The sequence below is a fragment of the Eucalyptus grandis genome, chromosome 2 (assembly GCF_016545825.1).
Source record: "Eucalyptus grandis isolate ANBG69807.140 chromosome 2, ASM1654582v1, whole genome shotgun sequence".
Classification (NCBI taxonomy): domain Eukaryota; kingdom Viridiplantae; phylum Streptophyta; class Magnoliopsida; order Myrtales; family Myrtaceae; genus Eucalyptus; species Eucalyptus grandis.
The window spans coordinates 13,954,316-13,976,163 of NC_052613.1; the positions used below are offsets into that span (position 1 = coordinate 13,954,316).

Consider the following 21,848-nt stretch of genomic DNA (forward strand, 5'->3'; position numbering starts at 1 on the left):
CACATCATAATTCCAGCACTGTAAACAAGTCCATGTAAATATTTTTTGTTTTGATGAATAGTCACTTGTATGAAGCAATGGTTGGTTGACTTGCTGTACCACATCAAAATCATAACCATTTCATTGCGTGCTTCCTTGTTAAACAACACAAAGCAACCCAAATGTCAACATTGGACCTTCAGCCATTGGTTTATGGAAATTTAGGAGAAGCTTGTCCATGGAAAAACATGAACCTTTTAGCATCGAATTGAGGATTTGAAATAGAAATGGATCCTGGAGCAGCAGCAGTAGCTAAACCATAAGTGTGAAAGAAAGAAAGAAGTCCAAATCATTACATGAAGAGCAAAAATTAGAAATTGGATAGATATCTTCTTATTAGATCTGAATTTGATGAACTACGATGAGTGGGATTTCTTGGATGAGGTGCCGATAGTCACCGCTGAGTTTTGAGCATCAATCTTTCAGAAATTCACAGTGAATTATGCCGAATACTTGGAGGAGGGAATGAAGCCATCCTCTGGCAAGTTCTAGATGGCTTCATTCTAGTAAACTATAAAATGTAGCTGTTCGAGAGTGAAGAGATGGCTATGAAGACCACTTGATAATCTTTCCATGTTCCTCCTAGTTCTCATTCAAAGAGATGTAGAGATCAAGGAAACAAAATACTCCACGCTTGTTACATCCTCCCTTATTGATAGCCTTTCCACATTCCTCATATTTATTATCCAAAAATCTGAGACAGGACAAAATTAGATACGTACCCAATTGACAGCAACGAAAAATGAACCTGGATACCCTCTTGATAACTTCTTTTCCCCTGAAAAATTCTTGCGATTATGTTAAACTTACAAGTACGGGAAACCACCAATCACGGGTGACGGTGACTAGTTGGCACGGGCTGATATTCTACAAATGTGAGGTCATGAAATTGAATGATTGGTACTGCTGATTACACCTAAGAATGATTGCCTAGACCTGTTGGTATATTTGGAATGTGTTGCCAATAAAAATGTAAGCTGAGTCATGATAAGGTGGATGAAAGGCAGGGTGTGTGGAGTAAACCTGAGCTAGGTTCCGTGAATATTAATTGAGGTAGAATCTTACATAACATGCCGTCGCTAGGATTGAGACCAGAAATGAAACGGGTGAGATGGTCGCCTACAAAGGATGCTGAATTACTTACTAGTCAATAGAGCATTGCGGTGGCTAAAGAAAAAGACAGGCCCAAGGCAATAGATAAGATGCAGCAGTGGCATATGAGGATATCATCAACTTCCTCAAGCAGCGCAATTGGAGACTAAAGGAATCTCTTGCTGGGATTCAGGCAACTAAATATCATTCTTTCAGCCCTGAATTTTAGTTGTATTTCACGATACAACGGTTTCTGGAAATTCTATGTGACACTTCTCCATGGGAAAAAATTAATTCTTACAAAGCATTGGATTGAGAACAGAAGCGAAATCGATGCATTCAAGACCAAAAAGCTTACTGGACCCTAGAAAACTGATTGCACATCGAAGGATGAATCGTGGTAGTTAGCAAATGAAAGTGAAAGCAGATTGATTTCGCTTCACCAGATTTGAAACCAATCAAGGCGCATGTCAGGGATTTCTTGGATTTTCCCAGAAATTTATGTGAGACATCTACATGATCAGTTTGCATCACACATCGGATTGAGGAAGCAGAATGGGAAATCGATGCCTTTGAAACCATAAACTTACCCGAACACTAGAAAACCTGACCATACCAAGATGAATCAATTCATTGAATCCGAACCCAATCAATCTCGATGTAAGGGATCTCTTGGATGAGGGGCCAATAGTCGCCGGTGTGTTTTGAGCGTCAAACTTTAAGAATCTCGCATTTATCTATCCATAATTCTTGGAGGGAAGGAGGGAGGCCATCCTCTGGCAAGTCCCTCAACTTCGGGCAATTTGAAATCGATAACACTTGGAGAGAGGAGAGATGCTTCCAGAGGCCATCTGATAGTCTTTCCACATTCCTCATATGGCGAATCCAAAGAGAGGTAAGAGAGGAAGGAAAGAGAAGACTCCATGCATCCTCCTCGTCCTCCCCCTCCGAAGGAAACCACACCTTCTCTCCCCCCCCCTCCCATGCTCAAGTCAATATCTAGAAATGTGAGGAATGTGAGCGGGGTAAGCCCCATTCTCTCACTGGCACATTCCTCACTGGCTGCTTCATATTCTTGCACTCACAAATCTAAAACAATTGCAAATTGGGAGGCAAACCTCCTTCGGACAAGCATTGGATATTCTGGCAACGAAAAATTAATGTGTACTGGAGGGATGTAAGATGACGCCACTTTGGTAGAGACTTTATCTTCAAATAGTCAGAGAGAAAGACATGCGATAGGGTGATGGGAAGGGGAAGGGAATCTATTATTTCCAATGCCCTGCACCTAATTATATTCAAAGAGGTGAGATTGTTACAACTGGTGATACTGGTGATAGACTTTATCTTCAGACATCTCGAGAGTGTAAGCCTCGATAGGGTGAGGGGAAGGGGAGAAAGTCCTCGATCTTATGACAGTTAAATATCCTCAATTGAGTGAGATGGGAGAGCGTGTGAAGGAATTGTGGTAGGCTTCTTAGATTCCAACAATTGTAAATTCCCCTAAATTTGAGTGATTCTATGGTGATTTATTCTGGCGATTCCACTCCCCCGTAGTTTTCAATAACAAAGTTCTTTAGACTACCAAGTCTACCCTTGGCAGAGGGACAAAATGTCAAAGAATCATATTTACCTGTACACGAAGATTGAAGTTGAGACATCTAGTTGTTGCTGTTGGGGTCATATGAAGAAATGGTTGGTATTATGAGTTTTGGACACCGTTCAATAGACAAATAATTGAGTGTGTACATCTTGCTTGGAAGCTTTTCTAAACTAGTGCAATTACTCAATTTCATCTTTTCAAGGTAGCATGGCAGCTCTATTTCTGTTTCTCCTTGATGGTTTTAATTGGTGATGGGCTTAAGGCCCGTCCGCCCATGCTGGGCTCAAAAGGCCCGGCCCACGGGAATAGGGCCCGTCGATGGGGGAAGGTATAAAAGGGAGGAGAGAGAGAGAAGACAAGGTTTTGGAAATAAAAACGCACGTACATCTTCTCCTCTCCCGCGCGCTCTCTCTCTCCAAAGGAACAGTAAGCAAACGGCGACACTGTCTTCCCTTCAAGGTGTCATCGAATCGAACAAGGCCAGTTTCTCTTCCTCTATCGGCGTCGGTGTCTAATCTGTGGCTAACAAGGTACGCTCGAATCCGTGGTGTGCTTTAGGATCGGTGATACGTGTTATTCCCGGGCTTCGCTTCCGCATTCGTTTTAGGGGTTCAATTTAGTGTCGAATCCGGTTTTCGAGGATCCGTTATTCCCAACATTGGTATCAGAGCCCTAGTTCATGTTTTCCCGACCTGTATGATGTCTTTTTGATTGATTTTGGCGAAAACTTTTGGCCGTACGGATCGGGGCAAGAAATCCCGACACCCGAGCACTTTGTTCATCGATTTTTTCGAGTTTCCGTAAGTCAAAATCGAATTATAATGGCATAGGAAGAAAGGCGACGTCGAGGCGAGTCCGGCGACATGTCGTGCGCCGATGGGAGACGCTGCACACGCCCACACGCGCGGCCAGAAGCCGCTGTGCATGGGCGCGACGCGCCCGGGCGCCGGCATCGGCCAACGCGTGCGTCCCACGCGCCGGCCGCCGAACCGGCACGTGCGTGACGCCGATGGCGAACCGGCACGCGCCGATCGACGAACCGACGCATGCGCGTCAACGATGACGTCATCCCAGCGATTACCGACCGTTGGATGATGTCATGTCGGCGTCAATGCTAACGGCGTTGGCCGGCGGTCACCACCCGGCGACCTGAACGCGGGCGCCCGCACGCGCAGCGCACGTTTCGGTGGCGTCTGCGTGACATCAGCCCGTGCACGCGCGCGGCACGTGCGGTCGGTTCGCCCGAACCGGGCCGACCGGCCCGTCCGATCCGACCGGTCCGACGTCTGACGACCGGCGACCGTTGACCCGTTGACTTTGATCGATGACCCAAAAAAAAAAAAAAAAAAAAAGGAATTTGTTTCTTTTTCAATTATGTCTGTATGGGTTAGAGGTAATCCATTTTTATTCTGCATTTGTTGCATGAATCATGGAAAATTATGTATTTTCCATTTTGTTTATTATGGATTAAAAGTGATCCATTTTAGTTCTGCATTTGTTGCAAGAACTATGATGCGTTATGCACGGATACCTGCAATCCCGAGAACGGACGAAGGAAGAGCTAGACTGAAAAGGCTGATGAAAGAGTTAGCTAATTATCGGTGGCTTGATGGTGATTTAGTATCACACATGGTCAAGGTCAATCAGATGATACAGGAAATCATCTAGAATGGTTATCTTATGCCGGACTTTGAGAAGGTGCTGGCTTTGATGAACACTCTTCCACCTGAATGGCAAGCAGTGTTAGATCGGCTATGGGAGGTCAACGTGGTCCCGGATTATAGGAGGCTAGTGGAAGCTTTTGTAAGAGAGTACTATAGGATTGAGTTGGCCAAAACTTCAACCCTTAGATTAAGCGCCACATGGCACAGAGCGAATGCGCCTTGATGGCGACATGAGAGCTCTCCAAAAGTTTTTCCATGGTTGGCAAATGTGCCTTCAGTTTTCTCAGATACTTTGACTGATAGATTAGAAGGGACTTTCCCTATTTATTTCTTAGATTAGTTTGAGATGTTTTTGAGTGTTGAATATCTCTTTCTATGTTGATATTTCTTTTTGGATATATTACTTAGTGTAATGAATTGTTGTATTAGTTGAAAGCATTATTATTTTATTGGATGTCATATTATCTGCTGCTTTCTGTTATTGCTGATTGATGTGGGTAGTTAGCTGTGGGTAGTTCATAGAAGCTTTTGTAACTTCACAGAATTTATTTTGCATAAGACAATTATATTAATAATAGTTTTAAGTTAGGATTTTTGGAGAATGATTGGAAACGTAGTGACCTTTTGATTCCGAAACCTTACTTGAAATTATTCATTGATATGATGGGTCTGTGCAAATTGGATGCATAAATGATAGGCATTAATTAATGTGTTCAGATTGATGGATTCAGCAACTAAGAACGTAATTGCTGATGTGAACGGCAACAATTGTGAAATATTGAATATGAAGATTCAATATGTGCTGGAAAAGCAAGAAGCACTAGAAGCTCTTGACCATGTTATGGAAGATCTTGAGGATGCTGTGCGCCACCTTGAGCTGGTAGAGGACCGCTTGACGGCATGTGAGCCGAAAATAGATATTTGCAATGCTGGTTCTAGCTTAGAAAGGGCTTTGAGCTCTAAGTGCAAACGTATTGATTCGTTCAATATGTGGGAAAGCAAAGGATCAAGTCCTTATTGCAAGAGATCAAGAGTTAACCAACACAAGAGAGGAAAATGTCCTCAAGTTAAGAAAATGTCAAGGGTGAGGTGTTACAATTGTGACAAGAATGGTCACTATGCTCGCGACTGTCGTGAGCCAAAGAAGGTATACATCTCTTGTACATTTGAGAACTTTGATTATGTGTCAAGTTCTGAATTATTGGCTGAATCCAATCCTTTGTGGACTGTAGATTCAGGAAAGACAGACCATGTAGTGAAGGATAGAGAATCATTCGTGGAATTCCGACGATACCGACTGGAACTAAGTGGATCTATGCGGGATATAACTCCAGAAATGAAGTTAAAGGGATTGGCACCTGCCAATTGAACATGCGTGGTGGACGCATCTTGTTCCTACATGACGTTCCATATGCTCTAGAGATTCGTCGAAATTTAGTATCTGTTTTGATGTTGGTTAAGCTTGGTTTTATGTGTGAACTTCGATAATAGCAATGTAGATTTGTATTTGGATACAAACTACTATAGATGTGGTCACTTTCTGGATGGTTTTATTGTACTGAATGTTGACTGTGATGATGTCAATATGTTATTCCCTTGTTTCACGACTTTTACTTCATGTGATAATCATGTGAATGTGTGGCATGCTAGACTTGGTCATATTGGCCAACAATGTATAAATAGACTAGCCAAAAAGAGCTTGTTGGGCAACATTGAAAAAGTCGATTTGCCCAGATGTTAGCATTGCCTAGTAGGAAAAACGACAAGGAAACCATTTGGAAAAGATAAAGAGCTGAATTTCCTCTGCATTTAATCCATTATGATGTATGTGGTTCAATGAATGAGAGAAGAAGGCATGGGGCTGTTTATTTCATCACTTTTATAGATGATTATACTCGATTCAGATATGTCTATTTGATTTCTCATAAATCTGAAGCATTATGTTGTTTCAAAAGATTTATGAACTTAGTTGAAAATTAATTAGACAAGAAAATAAAAATATTGAGATCCGATCGAGGTCGAGAATATTTATCTGATGAGTTCAGAAAATAATGTGATGAAAATGAATAGAAATACAGTTGTCTATTCCATATACTCCTCAACAAAATGGTGTTGCAGAGAGAAGAAACAGAACCTTACTGGAAATGGTTAGGTCCATGATGGCGCATGCTAACTTACATATCACTTTTTGGAGTGATGCGTTGTTAACTGCTGGCTATATACTTAACCGGATGCCTTCCAAATCAGTTAGTTCCACTCCATATGAGTCATGGTGTGACACCCATTATTTGAGATCAACTCACATGACTTGCTTTATAAATTAGGGGGATATTAATTCCAGGAATAAAATAAATTTCATTCTAAATTGAGTCATAAGAAATTGAATTGCACTTGACTATATTTATCAAAAACTTTGTTTACGTACATATCAGGAGATAAGGCTAAGGAGGGGGATTTCTACAAAAAAAAAACAATAGAAGCCACAAACACTAAATATCCCGCCTCCTATCGAGTATGTACATAGATTGACAAAAACAAAATTCTCCCACACTTCGAGCACTCCTCAGTCACCTTTTAATCTGAAGAAAAGACATAATAAACAAGGATGAGTTTTTAAAATAAAAACTCAGCAAGTGGGCGGTTAGTCCTAACTTGGATTTGGCTAATAACAAGACAAATAGGTTAAAAAGTCACCAATTTGCTGAATCCACATAAATCTAACTGCAACAATCACCCAGGGGAAGACGACACTCCGCCCTGAACCCCTCGCACCCAACCTGGCATCACGAGGTCCACGATCACCCAGGGGAAGATGATACTCCACCCTGTCCCCCTCGCACCCAACCTGGCATCACGAGGTCCCCTAAGAAGTTATCCAATCCTTCTCAAACCTCTGGAGAGAATACCACTACTCATCGTCACCCCTCTCCAGGCATCCCGACACCCGGGGTCTCACCTTGGCTCTTTAGCCAACCACACATTCACAATTCAGCCTTATTGCAGCACCAACAACTTCAGTATGTGAACAATCACAAATAGGTCTAAACATACATCATTAGATACTTCAAGGTATAAAGGAACCCCATTAAAGGCGACACAGCAACTGCTGCACATTCTCGGATCAAAGCAGTCTATAGAATGAAATGAGCAGTTTCAATCACAGACACAGAAAGTATATCTAACCTCATTGGAATGTTATGAAATTTTAGTATGTTATAGAAAAGACATAGATTAACATTTTCCGTGAAGAAAACTAAGCCTAAATCTCAATGTATTAAGAGCAGTAATTTGCTGTCTTCTCCTCAAAATTCTGCAGCAACTCTCAGATTTAGTACCTACAGGAGAAATATCGTTTCACCACCTTAACCTTGACCATTTGCTCTCAAATTTTGATATGTCATTCCTAAGGATGTGTCCTACAACTTTCATTAAGAATTTAATGTCCAATTCTTTCTATAAAATTACATAAAATTCGTGAAATCACCTAAGGTATTGCTGTTTTCTAAAGTACAGCTTACTAGTTCAAGGTAAATGCTCTTACCAGCACATTTTCTCATTAACCTTGCTATAACTAGATGCCGAACTTGATCTAATGAATGTTCTCTCAAGTAAACTTGTTCTTTTCCTTATCTACATCATCAGAATTTAAGGCGACACCAAAACAAAAGGCTTTCCATCTATATTTCTCTAAAACAGAAGCATCTTATACTGTTTTCTTCTATTTTTAGTTCAACCAAACTGCAAATTTCTCTACCAATCTCTATTACAACACCTCAAGACTCTTCCACAGCATCTAAAATTAATCACAGTAGGTCTTTACCCACAAGAAACATTCTACAACTCGGTACAAAGCAAAATTTCACAACACTCATGGCCTTCTACCAAGCAAAACAATATTTCTCAGCTTTCTTGCAGACTTTCTACTCCCATGATGGCCATTAACCAGACAGACAACTTGCAAACGGCACACCATAGGTGAGGCCGAACCACAACAGAATCGGAGGAGAGGAAAATCCTCTAGATAACATGCGATAGTACCTCATCCAGCAACCAATGTCTAGTGCAAAGGAATAGAACTTCAACTCCCCCAAATTTTAGCTCCCAAACAGAGCTTTGGTTCCCAAATTTCTCGCACCCAACTTCAAAATCTACCCCGATTCTCATATGCACATCTAGAAACAGCCTTTTTTGTGAACCCGAAACTCTAAACACAGCCCCACTTGCCTGGATCTTTCACCGGTGGGGAAGGGAGGAGGCGTCGGGCGAGCTAGGGTTCCACGGCCGGCGGCGGAGCTCCGAACAGAAGATTTCGCTGCTGGATGGAGGCACCGGTCGTGAGAGGCCGAGATGAGGTCGGGTTTTTGGTGGAACGAAGCAAGAACAAGGGAGAAAAGAAGTGGGTGTTTCGGTAGAGAGAAGAAGAGAAGACGCGGGTCTGTTGGGGAAAAGGTATCGAACGTTTCAACGAAGGAGAATGATATATATATATATATATATATATGTATATATATAATAAGATGTACAAGTGTTGGCTCCCCCTTCCTTCTCAACTCCACTTGGCTGCAACGTGGGGGAAGAAGAAAAATTTCTTCTTAAAATAATCCCTCCCCCTTCCACTCTCTCATGTACGAAGTAGGTCTTTACCAGAACAAATTTTAGTTAGCCTCAAACATGCCCATTCTAACTAATGAGTGAATAGATTAGAATTTGGGCGTCACACATGGACAGGTAGAAAACCAGACTTAAGTTTTCTTAAGCCATGGGGTTGTGCTGCCTATACACATGAGTTCTCTCACAAATTTGGGAAATTGGGTCCCAGAGGAAAGAAGAGTATTTTCATAAGGTACTCTGAACACTCGAAAGGATATGTGTTTATAGGTGAGCAGGAAAGTGGGAATATAACTAAGTTTGAATGACAAGATGTCACATTCTTAGAGGGTGAATTTCCTAAGAAGGGCGAAATAGGGGAAGATTACCCCTATTTGAAACCTTGGATTAAGATAATGATATTAATGGAGTTCATCCAAGTGGGAGTAATATGACAAGTGATGAATCGAATTCAACTCATTCTCAATTACAACCACATGATGAGATGATATTGTCATTATCTAATCCAGTGGGAGCATGATGGGGAATGATGTGCTAAGTGTACAATCTCTCATTTAGCGAACAAGTTGCCAAAGTATTCCCCGTCGACGTTTTGACATTAAAGGGGAAACTTTTATGGTTGCTCCACAAGATGAGGATGAGCCAAGAAATATTAATGAGGCTCTGAATTGCCCTAGTAAGGAAAAATGGATTAATGCAATGGAAGAGGAAATGGTGTCAATGAAATCAAACCAAGTCTGGGAACTGGTTGATCTTCCAAAAGGACGCAGAGCTATTGGGAACAAGTGGGTTCTCAAAATAAAGTGAAAGGCTGATGGCTCGATTGAAAGGCAAAAGGCTCGCCTTGTGGCGAAGGGGTATAATCAACAGGAAGAAATTGATCATGAAGATACGTTTTCTCCTATAGTGAGATTTACCTCGATTCGCATTATTCTGGCAATAGTGGCTAGTCTGGATCTTGAGTTACATCAAATGGATGTAAAGACTGCTTTCCTTAATGAAGAATTAGAGGAAGGAACATATATGGAACAACCTGCTGGTTTCATAGTGAAAGGCCAAGAAGAAAAGGTATGTCGACTTTTGAGGTCGATATATGGCCTTAAGCAGTCGTCAAGACAATGGTATATACGATTTCATAATGCCATAATGGCATATGATTTTACAATGATAGATGATGATCATTATGTATATATCAAAAGATCCAAGGATCAATTTGTGATCATATCATTATATGTTGATGATATACTAATTGCCGGAAGCAATATGGAGCTTGTCAATACTGTCAAAAGTTGGTTGTCTTCCAATTTTGAATTGAAGGATATGGGATTGTAAACCCATTGACACTCCTATTGCAAACGGTGAAGGATTGAGCCATAGACTGTGTCCAAGGACTCCACAAGAGAAGGAACAAATGAAACATGTTCCTTATGCTAGTGCTGTTGGGAGCTTGATGTACGCTATGATGTGTACAAGACCTGACATATGTTATGCAGTTGGAATGGTGAGTAGATACCAATCCAATCCAAGTCAAGCACGTTGGAAAGCCGTTAAATGAATACTAAGGTATCTAAAGGGGACTGCTGATTATACGTTAAGTTATTATAGAAAAGATCTGCAACTCAAAGGCTATTCTGATGTTGATTGGAGAGGAGATTTAAATGAAAGAAAATCTACCTCTGGATTTGTTTTCTTACCGGATAATGGCACCATATGTTGGAGCAGTAAGAAACAAAAGTTTATAGCCTTGTCCACGATGGAAACTGAGTTCGTGGCATTATCAGCAGCAGTATAAGAAGATGTTTGGCTTAAGAGATTATTAGATCATTTAGGTGTTATTGGAAGTACTGCAGATTTGTTATTGGTTAACTGTGATAGCCAAGCAGCGAAAGCGTACACCAAAGATCCAAAATATCATGGCAAGACCAAACATATAGATATCAAGTATACTTTTGTCAAGGATATGATTGCACGAAAAGATATGAACTTAGAGTACATACTACGCATAGAATGGTAGCAGATCCTATGACAAAGCCAATACCTAGAGATGTGTTTTGTGGCCATATGAAATCTCTAGGATTGTGTAGAGGATGATGTACTGAATATTGTAATTTTCCTAAGAGTTCACATTTGATGAATTTGTGTTTTCATCATTAATGCCTATGAATCTTAGTTTGATCTTTATGTATCTTAATGCTCAGTGCATTACTTTAAGTTGAGAAAGTATGTCGAACAGATAAAAGATTAGCCCACTCACACGGGTAATCGCCTCTATTTACTATGTGATAAATAGAGATGAGACTGTTTTTAAGCTTATTATCTAGGTGATAATCGAGAGCTCAAGCTTAAAATACGTATGTCGCCTTAACTGAGTGTTAAGATGAGGACATAATACTTACTATGTCCGAAAGTAAAATAACCCACATATTTTACTTTATCTGTCTATAATGCCAGATGTGAGTTCTGATGAATTTTGTGAATAAGTAGATAAGTAAACTCAAGTTAGACATTGAGTATGTCTAAACTATCATTTGTACGGTATTGAAAGGTATAGACATACACTCCATGGGAAAGGAGTTAATACCGTAATACGTGTTTCATACTACGTATACATGAGACGACCAATAAGAGAGGCAAGAGTTTGATCTCAACTTTTATGTCGTGTGAGGCTCTTGAGGAAAAGAGTTCCTCAATTTTCAGTCCCCTCATGACTCTTACTTATTCTCAAGATTTCTATTTAGTGTTTGCTATCTTAGGATGTTGCCAATGGTCATGAGTTGATTCGATCTAATGGGACATTTCTAGAAAAGCAAGCTGAACTGAAATTGAGAGTTTGAAGGAAAGAGGAAGATCGAATTTGGAGAATCACATTGTAGTTTTTGTATTCACCGGTTAACCAATTATGACTGTCTTTGTGATAATCATAATTGTGAATACAATATATATATATATATATATATATATATTATCGGTTGAAAGAGATCAAGAGAGATATAAATGTGATCAATCGATCTAGGGTACTGCATATTAAATCTACTCGGAGTGTGACGCCCATTATGAGCTGCTATATATTCCTAACAGATATATAGTAACGAGCTCTCAAAGCATGTTGGTCGCACGGATTATTCACCGGTATAAATGTTGAAGAGAGGTAAAGAGGATCATGTTCAGCCCACCATGTGCGAGTGGGAGATGATGGTTTTAATTGGTGATGGGCTTAAGGCCCGTCCGCCCATGCTGGGCTCAAAAGGCCCAGCCCACGGGAATAGGGCCCGTGGATGGGGGAAGGTATAAAAGGGAGGAGAGAGAGAGAGAGAAGACAAGGTTTTGGAAATAAAAACGCACGTACGTCTTCTCCTCTCCCGCGCGCTCTCTCTCTCCAAAGGAACAGTAAGCAAACGGCGACACTGTCTTCCCTTCAAGGCGTCATCGGATCGAACAGGGCCAGTTTCTCTTCCTCTATCGGCATCGGTGTCTAATCTGTGGCTAACAAGGTACGCTCGAATCTGTGGTGTGCTTTAGGATCGGTGATACGTGTTATTCCCGGGCTTCGCTTCCGCATTCGTTTTAGGGGTTCGATTTAGTGTCGAATCCGGTTTTCGGGGATCCGTGATTCCCAACACTCCTGCTATGAATGATGTGAACTGAGGACAGCTTACGATGGTTAATTCCTAGCCGCAAGTAAGATTTAACATTTCGTTTCCATCTTGCCACAAGTATTTTAACTGGTTACAACCTCCTATATGAAGCTTCTTTAACATGATCAAGTGGCTCATAAACCCATGATCAAAGCAAACAAACTCTGCAAGATTCTTATTGTAAGAATGGTCAAAGAAGTTAGGTTGATCAAGCTCTTCAAGATCTCCTTGTTACAATCCTCAAGGAACAACTCATGGAGAGATGCTACAAACATCATTGGTTGAGTTTTTCAAATGCGGACATGAATGAATTTCAAGTTTTGTGAGACGATCAAGTTGACAAGGCAATGTCCCAACCAACAAAGGACAGCCTCGAACAACAAGATGCTTAAGACATGAGAATGAGACTTCTTCTTTTGGGCGTCGAGCATTAGGAGACCAATCCTTCCATGCCAACATCTCTTCAAACTTCAAAGTGGTTAAGGATGAAAAAGGCCTTGTACCTCCATAAAATTCAAAGCCTATCATTCTTATTGCATGTAGGCCTTTAAGAGATAATTCCTTAAGTGAAGGTAGTTGTCCAATCATAAACAGCGACATAACATTAGGACAATCCCACAAGCATAAAGACACTATTTTATAATATGATGTACAATCTAACCATGATGGGAATATTGCACCATGATAGTTCAAAATAGCAAGATTTTCAAGATTAGTGTGAGGTCGCAGAGAGTCAACCACCTGTGCTTCGCACCCATGATTATGGAGATCTCCCAAATGTTCAGCCCAATGCAAGGATAAGTTGGTAAGGCCTAGCTTTTGAAGCAAATTAGCATCAACAGCATCTATAACTTTTTCCACCTTTTGCAGTTCTGATATGAATAATTCTCCTTCAAGATGTGGCAAGTTCTTTAACTCTTTCAAATGCTCTCAAGTCTTACAACAAATTTGGACAACACAATAAGATTCTTTAAATTACCGATACTCAATGGCATCTCTTTTAGATTCTCGGTATCTCTAATATCAAGAAATTGTAAACTGGCTAACTTTGTGATACCTTGAGGCAACTTTAAAACCTCTTGACAACCTCTTAAAATCAGAGCTTGTAATTTGCACAAGGTGTCAATTGACTCAAGTAGCCTCTCAATACGGGTGTACGAGAAATTGAGATACTGAAGATATTTTAAATCACCAATACAACTCAGTACCTCTATGATGTCACAACAATATAACGAGAATACTCTCAACTACTTCAAGTTTGTTAGCAAGTCATGTAGCACCTTGTTGGAAATAAAGAAAGAGCCCCCACAAGATTCATCACGCACCAGAATTAAACTTCTTAGTGCCTTCATTCCTTGATATGGCTTTAGGCATTTTGATGTAACATACCGCGATGGGATGAATGATGCATAACGAGTTTTTTCAAGAGATGATACATCATGTTCATTACTTGCTACCTGAGACCCCCCTGAGCTAAAGCAAGTCCCACCCAAAATTGACTTTGCTAGATCATTCAAAAGATCATGCATTGAAAAGTTAGATGCGTCAATACTTGATTGTTGAAGAAATGACCTAGATACTAACTCATCAAAGTGCTTCCGTCCCAATTTCAAGATATTCTCATTTTCTTTTTTCCCATCTAAGAGTCCCTCTGCTATCCATAAGAGTACCAACTCATCCCTCTCAATTTTGTAATCCGTGGGAAATACCGCACAATAAGCAAAACATCTCTTCAAATAGGAAGGAAGATGGACATAGCTCAATTTTAAAACTGGGAGAACCTCATCATTCTCTGCTGTCAGAAGATCCCATATTTTGTTATTTAAGGTATCTTCCCATTCATCAGGATTACTTTTAGTACGTAGGACACCGCCCAACATCTTTGCCGCCAAAGGTAAACCTTTGCATCTTTCAGCTATTTTCTTGTCTATTATTTTAAAAGCCGGGTGGCTCTCAAAATTTGTTGCTCCAAGAGCATGAAAGGCTAATAAGCTTACACAATTATCAAAGGACAATTCCCTCAAAGGATATGGCGAAGCTCTTGTTATGGAAGCAACATTAAAGTTGTGAGTCGTGATGATGATCTTGCTTCCCTTAGCCCCCACTTCAAATGGCTTTAAGAGAGCAGTCCATTTTTCATACTTCTCATTCCAGATATTGTCTAAAACCACAAGAAACTTCTTCCCAAATAGACTATCCTTCAACTTAACTTGAAGCTCGTTAAGATCACCCTCGCTGGACAATCCGGTGATCGACCGCAAAATATTCTTTGTTATGTCAAAGACATCAAAAGCATATGAGACACAAACCCATGCTCTCTTCTCGAAATAGCTATTCACTTTGGCATTATTATATAGCCGCTGAGCCAAGGCCATCTTTCCAACACCGCCCATCCCAACTGTGGGGACTATGCTTAGTGTGGCATCATAATTTTTGACCTCACGGATCAATAGTTTAAGTATCTCCATTTCTTCCTTCTCTCTGTCGAAAAACCAAGGCTCTGGCAGAGAACTAGTGGGATCCCTTCTGTTGATGTAGTTGGATCTGTCCACAACATTGTCTTTCAAGCTTAGATAATCCCTCCTTTTGACGATTGCTTCCAACCTACCATTGATATATTGGACCTTAGTGTTAGACACGAGTGAGCCTGGTCGTGTAAAAGAAAAGAACTTCATTTTCCATTCACCTCTACTTGTTCTGGATTCAACCTCTGACTTAACTTGAGTGGCTTTGATGTCGAACTCATCGAGCAAGTCTTCTAGGTCAAAGGCCAAGCCCCTAACATCATCGAGCCACAGCTTCACTAGACAATTACCGCTAAGTTGCTTTTCCTTTGCATCATCCACCACTGCATTAATTGTGACTAGCATCCTCTTCCTGTCATCAAGGATGGTGGTGTCAGTTCCTTCCTGTTGCGCATAGTCTGATGCCAAAGAACTCAACTTGTCAAACAAGACCTGAAAGAAGGAACCCAAAATGATCTCTCCAATGGCCATGGGTAAATCAATCGCTGTAGAGAACAACAAAGGTGTTATGGTGAAGCAAAGTAAAAATGAGATAATGGAAAGAGAAAACTATGAATTTTGGGAAGACCAAGACATCCACTTACCAAAAAGAATAAAAAAAGGACCAAGACTTTCAAGGGATGCACACTAAAGTTTAGACAAATCAAACTAAAATAGTTTTTTGTCCAAGAGTGCCTATTTTGTCAATTGTTCTCCCTTTTCTTCGGATCCAGGCTTTTCTTGTGGGCATCCAAAACAGAGGATAAATGTGATTTTTCTTCATATGACCAACTTAGAGTTCACACGTATTTTCATAAAAAACTTCATTACTTACGAGTATTGTGTTGGCTTTTCACGCATTCATATATTATTAGAATCTCTATGATTTCATTGTCCTTGTTTTCTACTTTATTGTTGAATATGCGATCAATGTAGGCTTTTACGTGGCAGTTACGGTGCTGAAAATTTGCATATGTTTAAGATATGAGAAGATTATCGGTTCCTCCTTCAATGTGAATGACCATGTAAAGACATCAAAGGCAGCTAATTTTGTCCGTTCAATAAGGAAAACAAAGCACATGCTTTGGGCTAAACAAGAAAAAAGGTCAGGTGCACCAACTAATCCATTAACCAAGTTGCTTTAGTTTACTTTTGCAAATAGTGGAGTCAATAATCATTAACTAACATTTCATAATCTACTGAAAATTATACTTTATGCATTAAACCATCGTTCTCTTATCAAGTGATTCCGATTATCAACTATTAACTTAGCACCCTTCGGCAGATCATCGTCGTCATCTTGCTGCAAAGTTTTAACATTGTAACTGCCACTTAAAGCCTATATTGATCGCATATCCACAATATGTGATCAATGAGCGGAATCGTTCGGAGAACACGTGCTTTCCATCCAGCCTTTCGTCTATTTATCTACATCTGTTTGTGCAGCAAGAAGGCATCCCCTCTAGAAGCGTTCTTTAAACATTTTGTATTCTGAATCGTGTGAAGTTCACCCAGACATTACGTGCTCTCCATCAACCATGCATTTCCTATGTACCTTGGATTAAAGCAAATGTCCCTCTTTTCTTTTTGTCTTCTATTGGTCTACGATTAAGGGAAAAAAATGACGAGTTTTCCATAATTTGGTAACATCATAATGAAAAATTCACAAGGAGATTAGAACCATATTAATATGTTTAACAATATGATTTTTCATTTTTGGTATGAGCATTTCACTTCTTTCATGTGTTGACTTTGTATTTTTTTTCCCTCTCCATTTTCTCTATCATATCTTTTATTTTCTGGTAGCGGGAATGCACGATTATAAACATTTACTTTTCATTTACACTTTTTTTCAATGATTTATATCTAAAACATGTACTAAACCCTTAATTACCTGGTTACATGCATTATTTGTCCCCTCTCTCTCTCTCTCTCTCAGGCTCATTGGGAAAATATATCATATATATTATATACATGTATATAATAGAGAGAGAGAGAGAGAGCTTAAATCCATGGAGTGATGTGTTCTTGGCTTCATAGTCCCACCAATTGATTATATATCATAACTTAGAGAGAGCTTAATTCCATGGAGTGATGTGCTCTTGGCTTCACAGCCCCACCAATTGATTATATATCATAAGTTTTTTTGACGCCTTCAAAAATTAAAATTAAAATTGACCGACTAAAGATTCTTTAGCATCAATTAGAACTTAAAAGGGGAGTCAACAAATATAAGAAAGTTACTCACTTTTAGGAGCGTACAATATAAAATGACAAGTTGGGCTTTTTAGGGTTGAATAATATTCGAAGTCTGTTCAATACCAGATTGATGTGCATTATAAAAGATGAACAATCCAAAAAAAAAAAAAATTCCGACATAATACCTTTTCCTCTAACAAAACATTGAGTCATCGCGTGGTCTTTTTCTAACAAAGCACAATTTTAATTTCCATAATTCAATTTTTTTTTTATCACGAACACCTTCACATTTTTCTCTATCTTGAAAGAAAATACATGGATAAGTTTTCCAGCACTAAACTATCATTGGTTTTCACACAATGAAAACAAGTCGTCCACATGCAACGCCCTTGGGGCTTTAGTAGAAACTATTTCATGTGAAGTTTAATTTGCGAATTGACTTAACTCAATTTATTACAGTGGCACACCTTAAAAGAATACTAAATCACAAGCACCTTATTAATTCACTTTACACCTTTTGGTTATGGTAAATCTACTATATCTACATAACAAGGACTTCTTACTATAACAGTAAATATGTGAAAAGACACAACAAAAGTTATTTATTTTGTTTGGCACCACGAAATTATAGTAAACGTGAATTTCCTATGTATCTCTTCTAAGAGGAATGAAGCTATCCTATTTAATGGACTAAAATTCCAAACTGGTATGTGATTGTTTCATGTAAAATCCCAAACTTGTACTTAGTAAAATCATTCCACGTCAATGCGTGTTTAATAAAGAGATCAATGATAGAGAGATTAAAAATTAATCTTAATGTCCTAATATTACTATCTAAAAAAAATTGAAGTAAACAATTCTTTGTTACTGAACTTGACATCAAGTATTTGAGATCAACTTTAATCAAGATCATAGATAAGCATCAAATCGGTTTAAGAACCAAAGTTCTATTGTTGCTATAGCCTCTTCTTTGCCTCCATTAATAGAAAGATTTCAGAAAGAACAGGTGGTTGCTCTCGGGTAATGAACGCCCACCAGATGCTTTAGATAGCAAAGTTGCGGTTGGATCAGTTTGAGAAAAAATAGAGCAAGAAGATAGATGTATCTACCTTTTCCGAGTAAACTTCCTGGAGCAGACCGGTGAACGGGATGAGATCAATGACAGGACTCCAACAAGCACGACCGCTCAGTTCAGACAAGCGGGAGGAGAACACCGTTGAGCAAGGGGATTGGCATGGGTGATGGTGAATCTAAGTGATAAAGAGATAAGGGAGAGAGAAAACTATAAAGGCTAGAAAGACCAAGACTTTCACATGCCAAAAACAATAAACAAAGACCAAGACTTTCAAGGGTGCACATCAATGGTTAGAGGAATCGATATAAAATACTTTTTGTCCATAGGTGCTTGTGTCACGGGCCGATCGATTGAGATCATGACCGTGCGGCGACTCGGGCACTTTAAGATCGGATTGGATCGCCGAAGAACCTAAGCCAAGCCTTGCTCAATCGAACGCTTACTCGCTCGTATACCTAGATCGTAGAGAGAGAAAGAATCTAGAGAGAAGAGCTCTGGAAAGAAGCTTTGCTTTGTATTGTGGAAGTAGTGGATGCTTACAAATGAAGGTAGACACCCCATTTTATAGTTGAGGGCCTCAGATTACATCCATTGATCTAGAATTCTATCAGCGGATGAGATCGCACCACCTCAACTACCAACATAATGTCAACTACCGACATAATGTCAACTACCGTCTACCGACATAAATAATGGAACAGACTCCTAGAACATGACTCAATGACGGTTTCGCCCGTCCTTGGAAACTTCAGGGAGAAGGTTTGGTGGGAATCCGAGTGAGAGCAAGAGGTCCACGGGTGAGTCGCGATAGTCCTCTAGGAACCTCTTGGGTCGACTCTCATTAGGCCCATGACATTCTCCCCCACTCAATCAAGCGACGTCCTCGTCGCTCTCAGCTTGGCGGGCAGCCTTGCGAGCTTTGGCACGAGCTTTCTTGTTCTTGTTGCGCTTCACTCGGACGCTCACGAATGAAGGACCACAACCTTCGATGATGAACTCGGACTTGGCACGCGGCTTGGTCTTTGGCTTGGACGGAGCACGCGGCGCGCACTCAACCTTGGGGAAGAGCGCTTGGATTGGCATGGCGTGTGTTGGAGTAGGATCCAACTCTCCCTTCGGCTTCACCTCAGACAGCTTGTTGATGCGCATCATGGCCTTCAAGCTCTTGTCGAGGCGTTAGATCGACGCGATGGTCTTGGTGTCAACCACCCCTTGATCATGGGGATCATCGACAAGCACTTTTGGTCGAGGATCATCATGCACTTGGTCCTCATGTTGATCATGGCTCCCACACTATGGAAAAATTGCATCCCAAGGATGAGATCATAGTCGTCAAGAGGGATTACCTCGAACGCCATTTTGCCCTTCCATCCGCCAATCTTGAAATCGACGTCGGGTGTTGCTCCAACGCCATGGAAGTCGCCTGAATTGATGGGCTTGTACGACTTCCCGGATGGTTCCACGTGAAGTCCCAAGGCCTTCGCAACCTCGGTCGACATGAACATGTTGGATGCGCCGGTGTCGACCAAAGCATAAAGCATTCGGCCGCACACTTCGACCTCCACAAAGAACATGTCCGTGTTTGGAGTGATTCCTTCTTCTTTGGTCGGCGATCGAGTTTGGATCGAGTTGACCATCCTCACAGCTCCAATCCGAATCTGCCTCTTATCTTCTTTGGGCACCCCCTTCTCTTCTTCGATGGCAAGGAGGGCGTTGATACGACCCTCATCGGGTACTTTTGGGTCCAGTGCGGACCGTTGCAAATAAAGCAAGGAGAGGGCGGAGGTTGATCGAAGTTACTCACATAGTCCGTCTGCGGTCGACCTCTTTGGAAGGACGGCTTGGAAGACCCTTCTCCCCACGTCTTGGCTCAGCCGCCTTGATCGGGCGTGCTTCGGGGAGTGTTTCTTCCTTCGTTATTGGGTCAATCTGACCTCCAATCTCTTGCTCGGTTGTTCCTCGGCTCAACCTTGGTGAGGTCAACGAGAGACTCGGCCATGCTCAATGCTCGCGCAAGACTACTCACGTCCTGCCGCTTCAACTCGAGTTGTGCCCATGGCTTGAGTCCATCCATGAACGCTTCGAAAGCCTCCTCTTCGCTTAGGTTGCAAATTTGGAGTTTGAGCTCCGTGAACTCCTTCACGTACTCTCAGATCGCGCCTCTTTGCTCGAGGAGATGGAGCAAGCTACGAGCTTCTTGTTGAGCGAACTCAGGGAAAAAGTAGTCGCGAAACTCCCTCACGAAGTCGTCCCACGTGTCCACGGGATCAGCGCCGCGTCGAATCTCATCGCACCTATTGTGCCACCACAGCATTGCCGTATCAGTAAGGAACATGGATGCGATTCGTACCTTGATCGACTCGTCTCGAGTGTTGACAGCACCAAAGTATTGCTCTATGCTCCACACGAAGTTGTCCACCTCTTGGGCGGACCGGTTGCCTTTGGACTCCTTGGGTTTTGGTACTTCTATTTTGGGCACCGCTTGAGTAGGCACCGCACCGTTCGTGACGCTTAGCTTGCATAGGGTGAGCTCGATCTTGAGCTCTTGGATCTCCACCTTCAAGGCCTCGACCTCGTCCCTACATGGGCTTACCTCCTCGATTATTTGGACGCGCTCGTTCAAACCATCGATCGATGCTTCGAGAGCTTCGTCCTTGTTGAATAATGGAGCCGTGGCTTGGTTGATGCTGGTCATGAAGTCTTCACGGAGCGAGCCCTCAACCTCCATGATCCAGTCTCGCACGTCGTCAAGACCTTCCATGAGTTCGAGTACGGCACTTCGAACCTTCCCGATCTTCTCATCGAACATAGCCGCAACATCCACCAAGGCATCTCTTTTCTTTGCTTTGGCGCACGTCTCCTTGACTGGCGCAGCCTCTCCAACCATAGCCGCTTCTTGGCTTGACATTCTCTTGAACAGTTGGCGCTCTTCAATCTCTTGGAAACGAATCTCTCTTTAGCTCTGATACCACTTGTCACGGGCCGATCGATTGGGATCATGACGGCACGGCGACTCGGGCACTTTAAGATCGGATTGGATTGCCAAAGCACCTAAGCCAAGCCTTGCTCGATCGAACGCTTACTTGCTCGTATACCCGGATCGTAGAGAGAGAAAGAATCTAGAGAGAAGAGCTCTTGAAAGAAGCTTTGTTTTGTATTACGGAAGTAGTGTATGCTTACAAATGAAGGAAGACACCCCCTTTTATAGTTGAGGGCCTCAAATTACATCCATTGATCTAGAATTCTATCAGCGAACGAGATCGCACCGCTTCAACTAACGACATAATGTCAACTACCGTCTACCGACATAAATAAGGGAACAAACTCCTAGAATATGACTCAATGACTATTTCACCCGTCCTTGGAAACTTCAGGGAGAAGGTTTGGTGGGAATCTGAGTGAGAGTAGGAGGTCCACGGGTGAGTCGCA

The 21,848-nt window shown here is 41.3% G+C and overlaps 1 protein-coding gene across 1 annotated transcript; it reads right to left on the bottom strand.

The window, feature by feature from the left end:
- Window positions 1-7,128: 7,128 nt before the first annotated feature.
- LOC104434609 (putative disease resistance RPP13-like protein 1) lies at window positions 7,129-15,637 on the bottom strand. Its single transcript, XM_039306803.1, has 3 exons — window positions 14,312-15,637; window positions 7,450-7,529; window positions 7,129-7,243 (listed from the first exon to the last, which is right to left on the bottom strand). The coding sequence occupies exons 1-3, from the start codon at window positions 15,635-15,637 to the stop codon at window positions 7,129-7,131; spliced, it is 1,521 nt and encodes a 506-aa protein (XP_039162737.1).
- Between the last annotated feature and the right edge of the window lie 6,211 nt (window positions 15,638-21,848).

Excerpts from the sequence above, each read along its gene's own strand:
- LOC104434609 (XM_039306803.1), bottom strand. The coding sequence starts at position 15,637 with ATGGCCATTGGAGAGATCATTTTGGGTTCCTTCTTTCAGGTCTTGTTT. Across the intron at positions 7,530-14,311 it reads AAATTGAGAGGGATGAGTTG|ACTGCTTTGATCCGAGAATG; the intron begins GTACTCTTATGG and ends TTCATTCTATAG. Across the intron at positions 7,244-7,449 it reads ACCTTGAAGTATCTAATGAT|GTTGGGTGCGAGGGGGACAG; the intron begins GTATGTTTAGAC and ends TCGTGATGCCAG.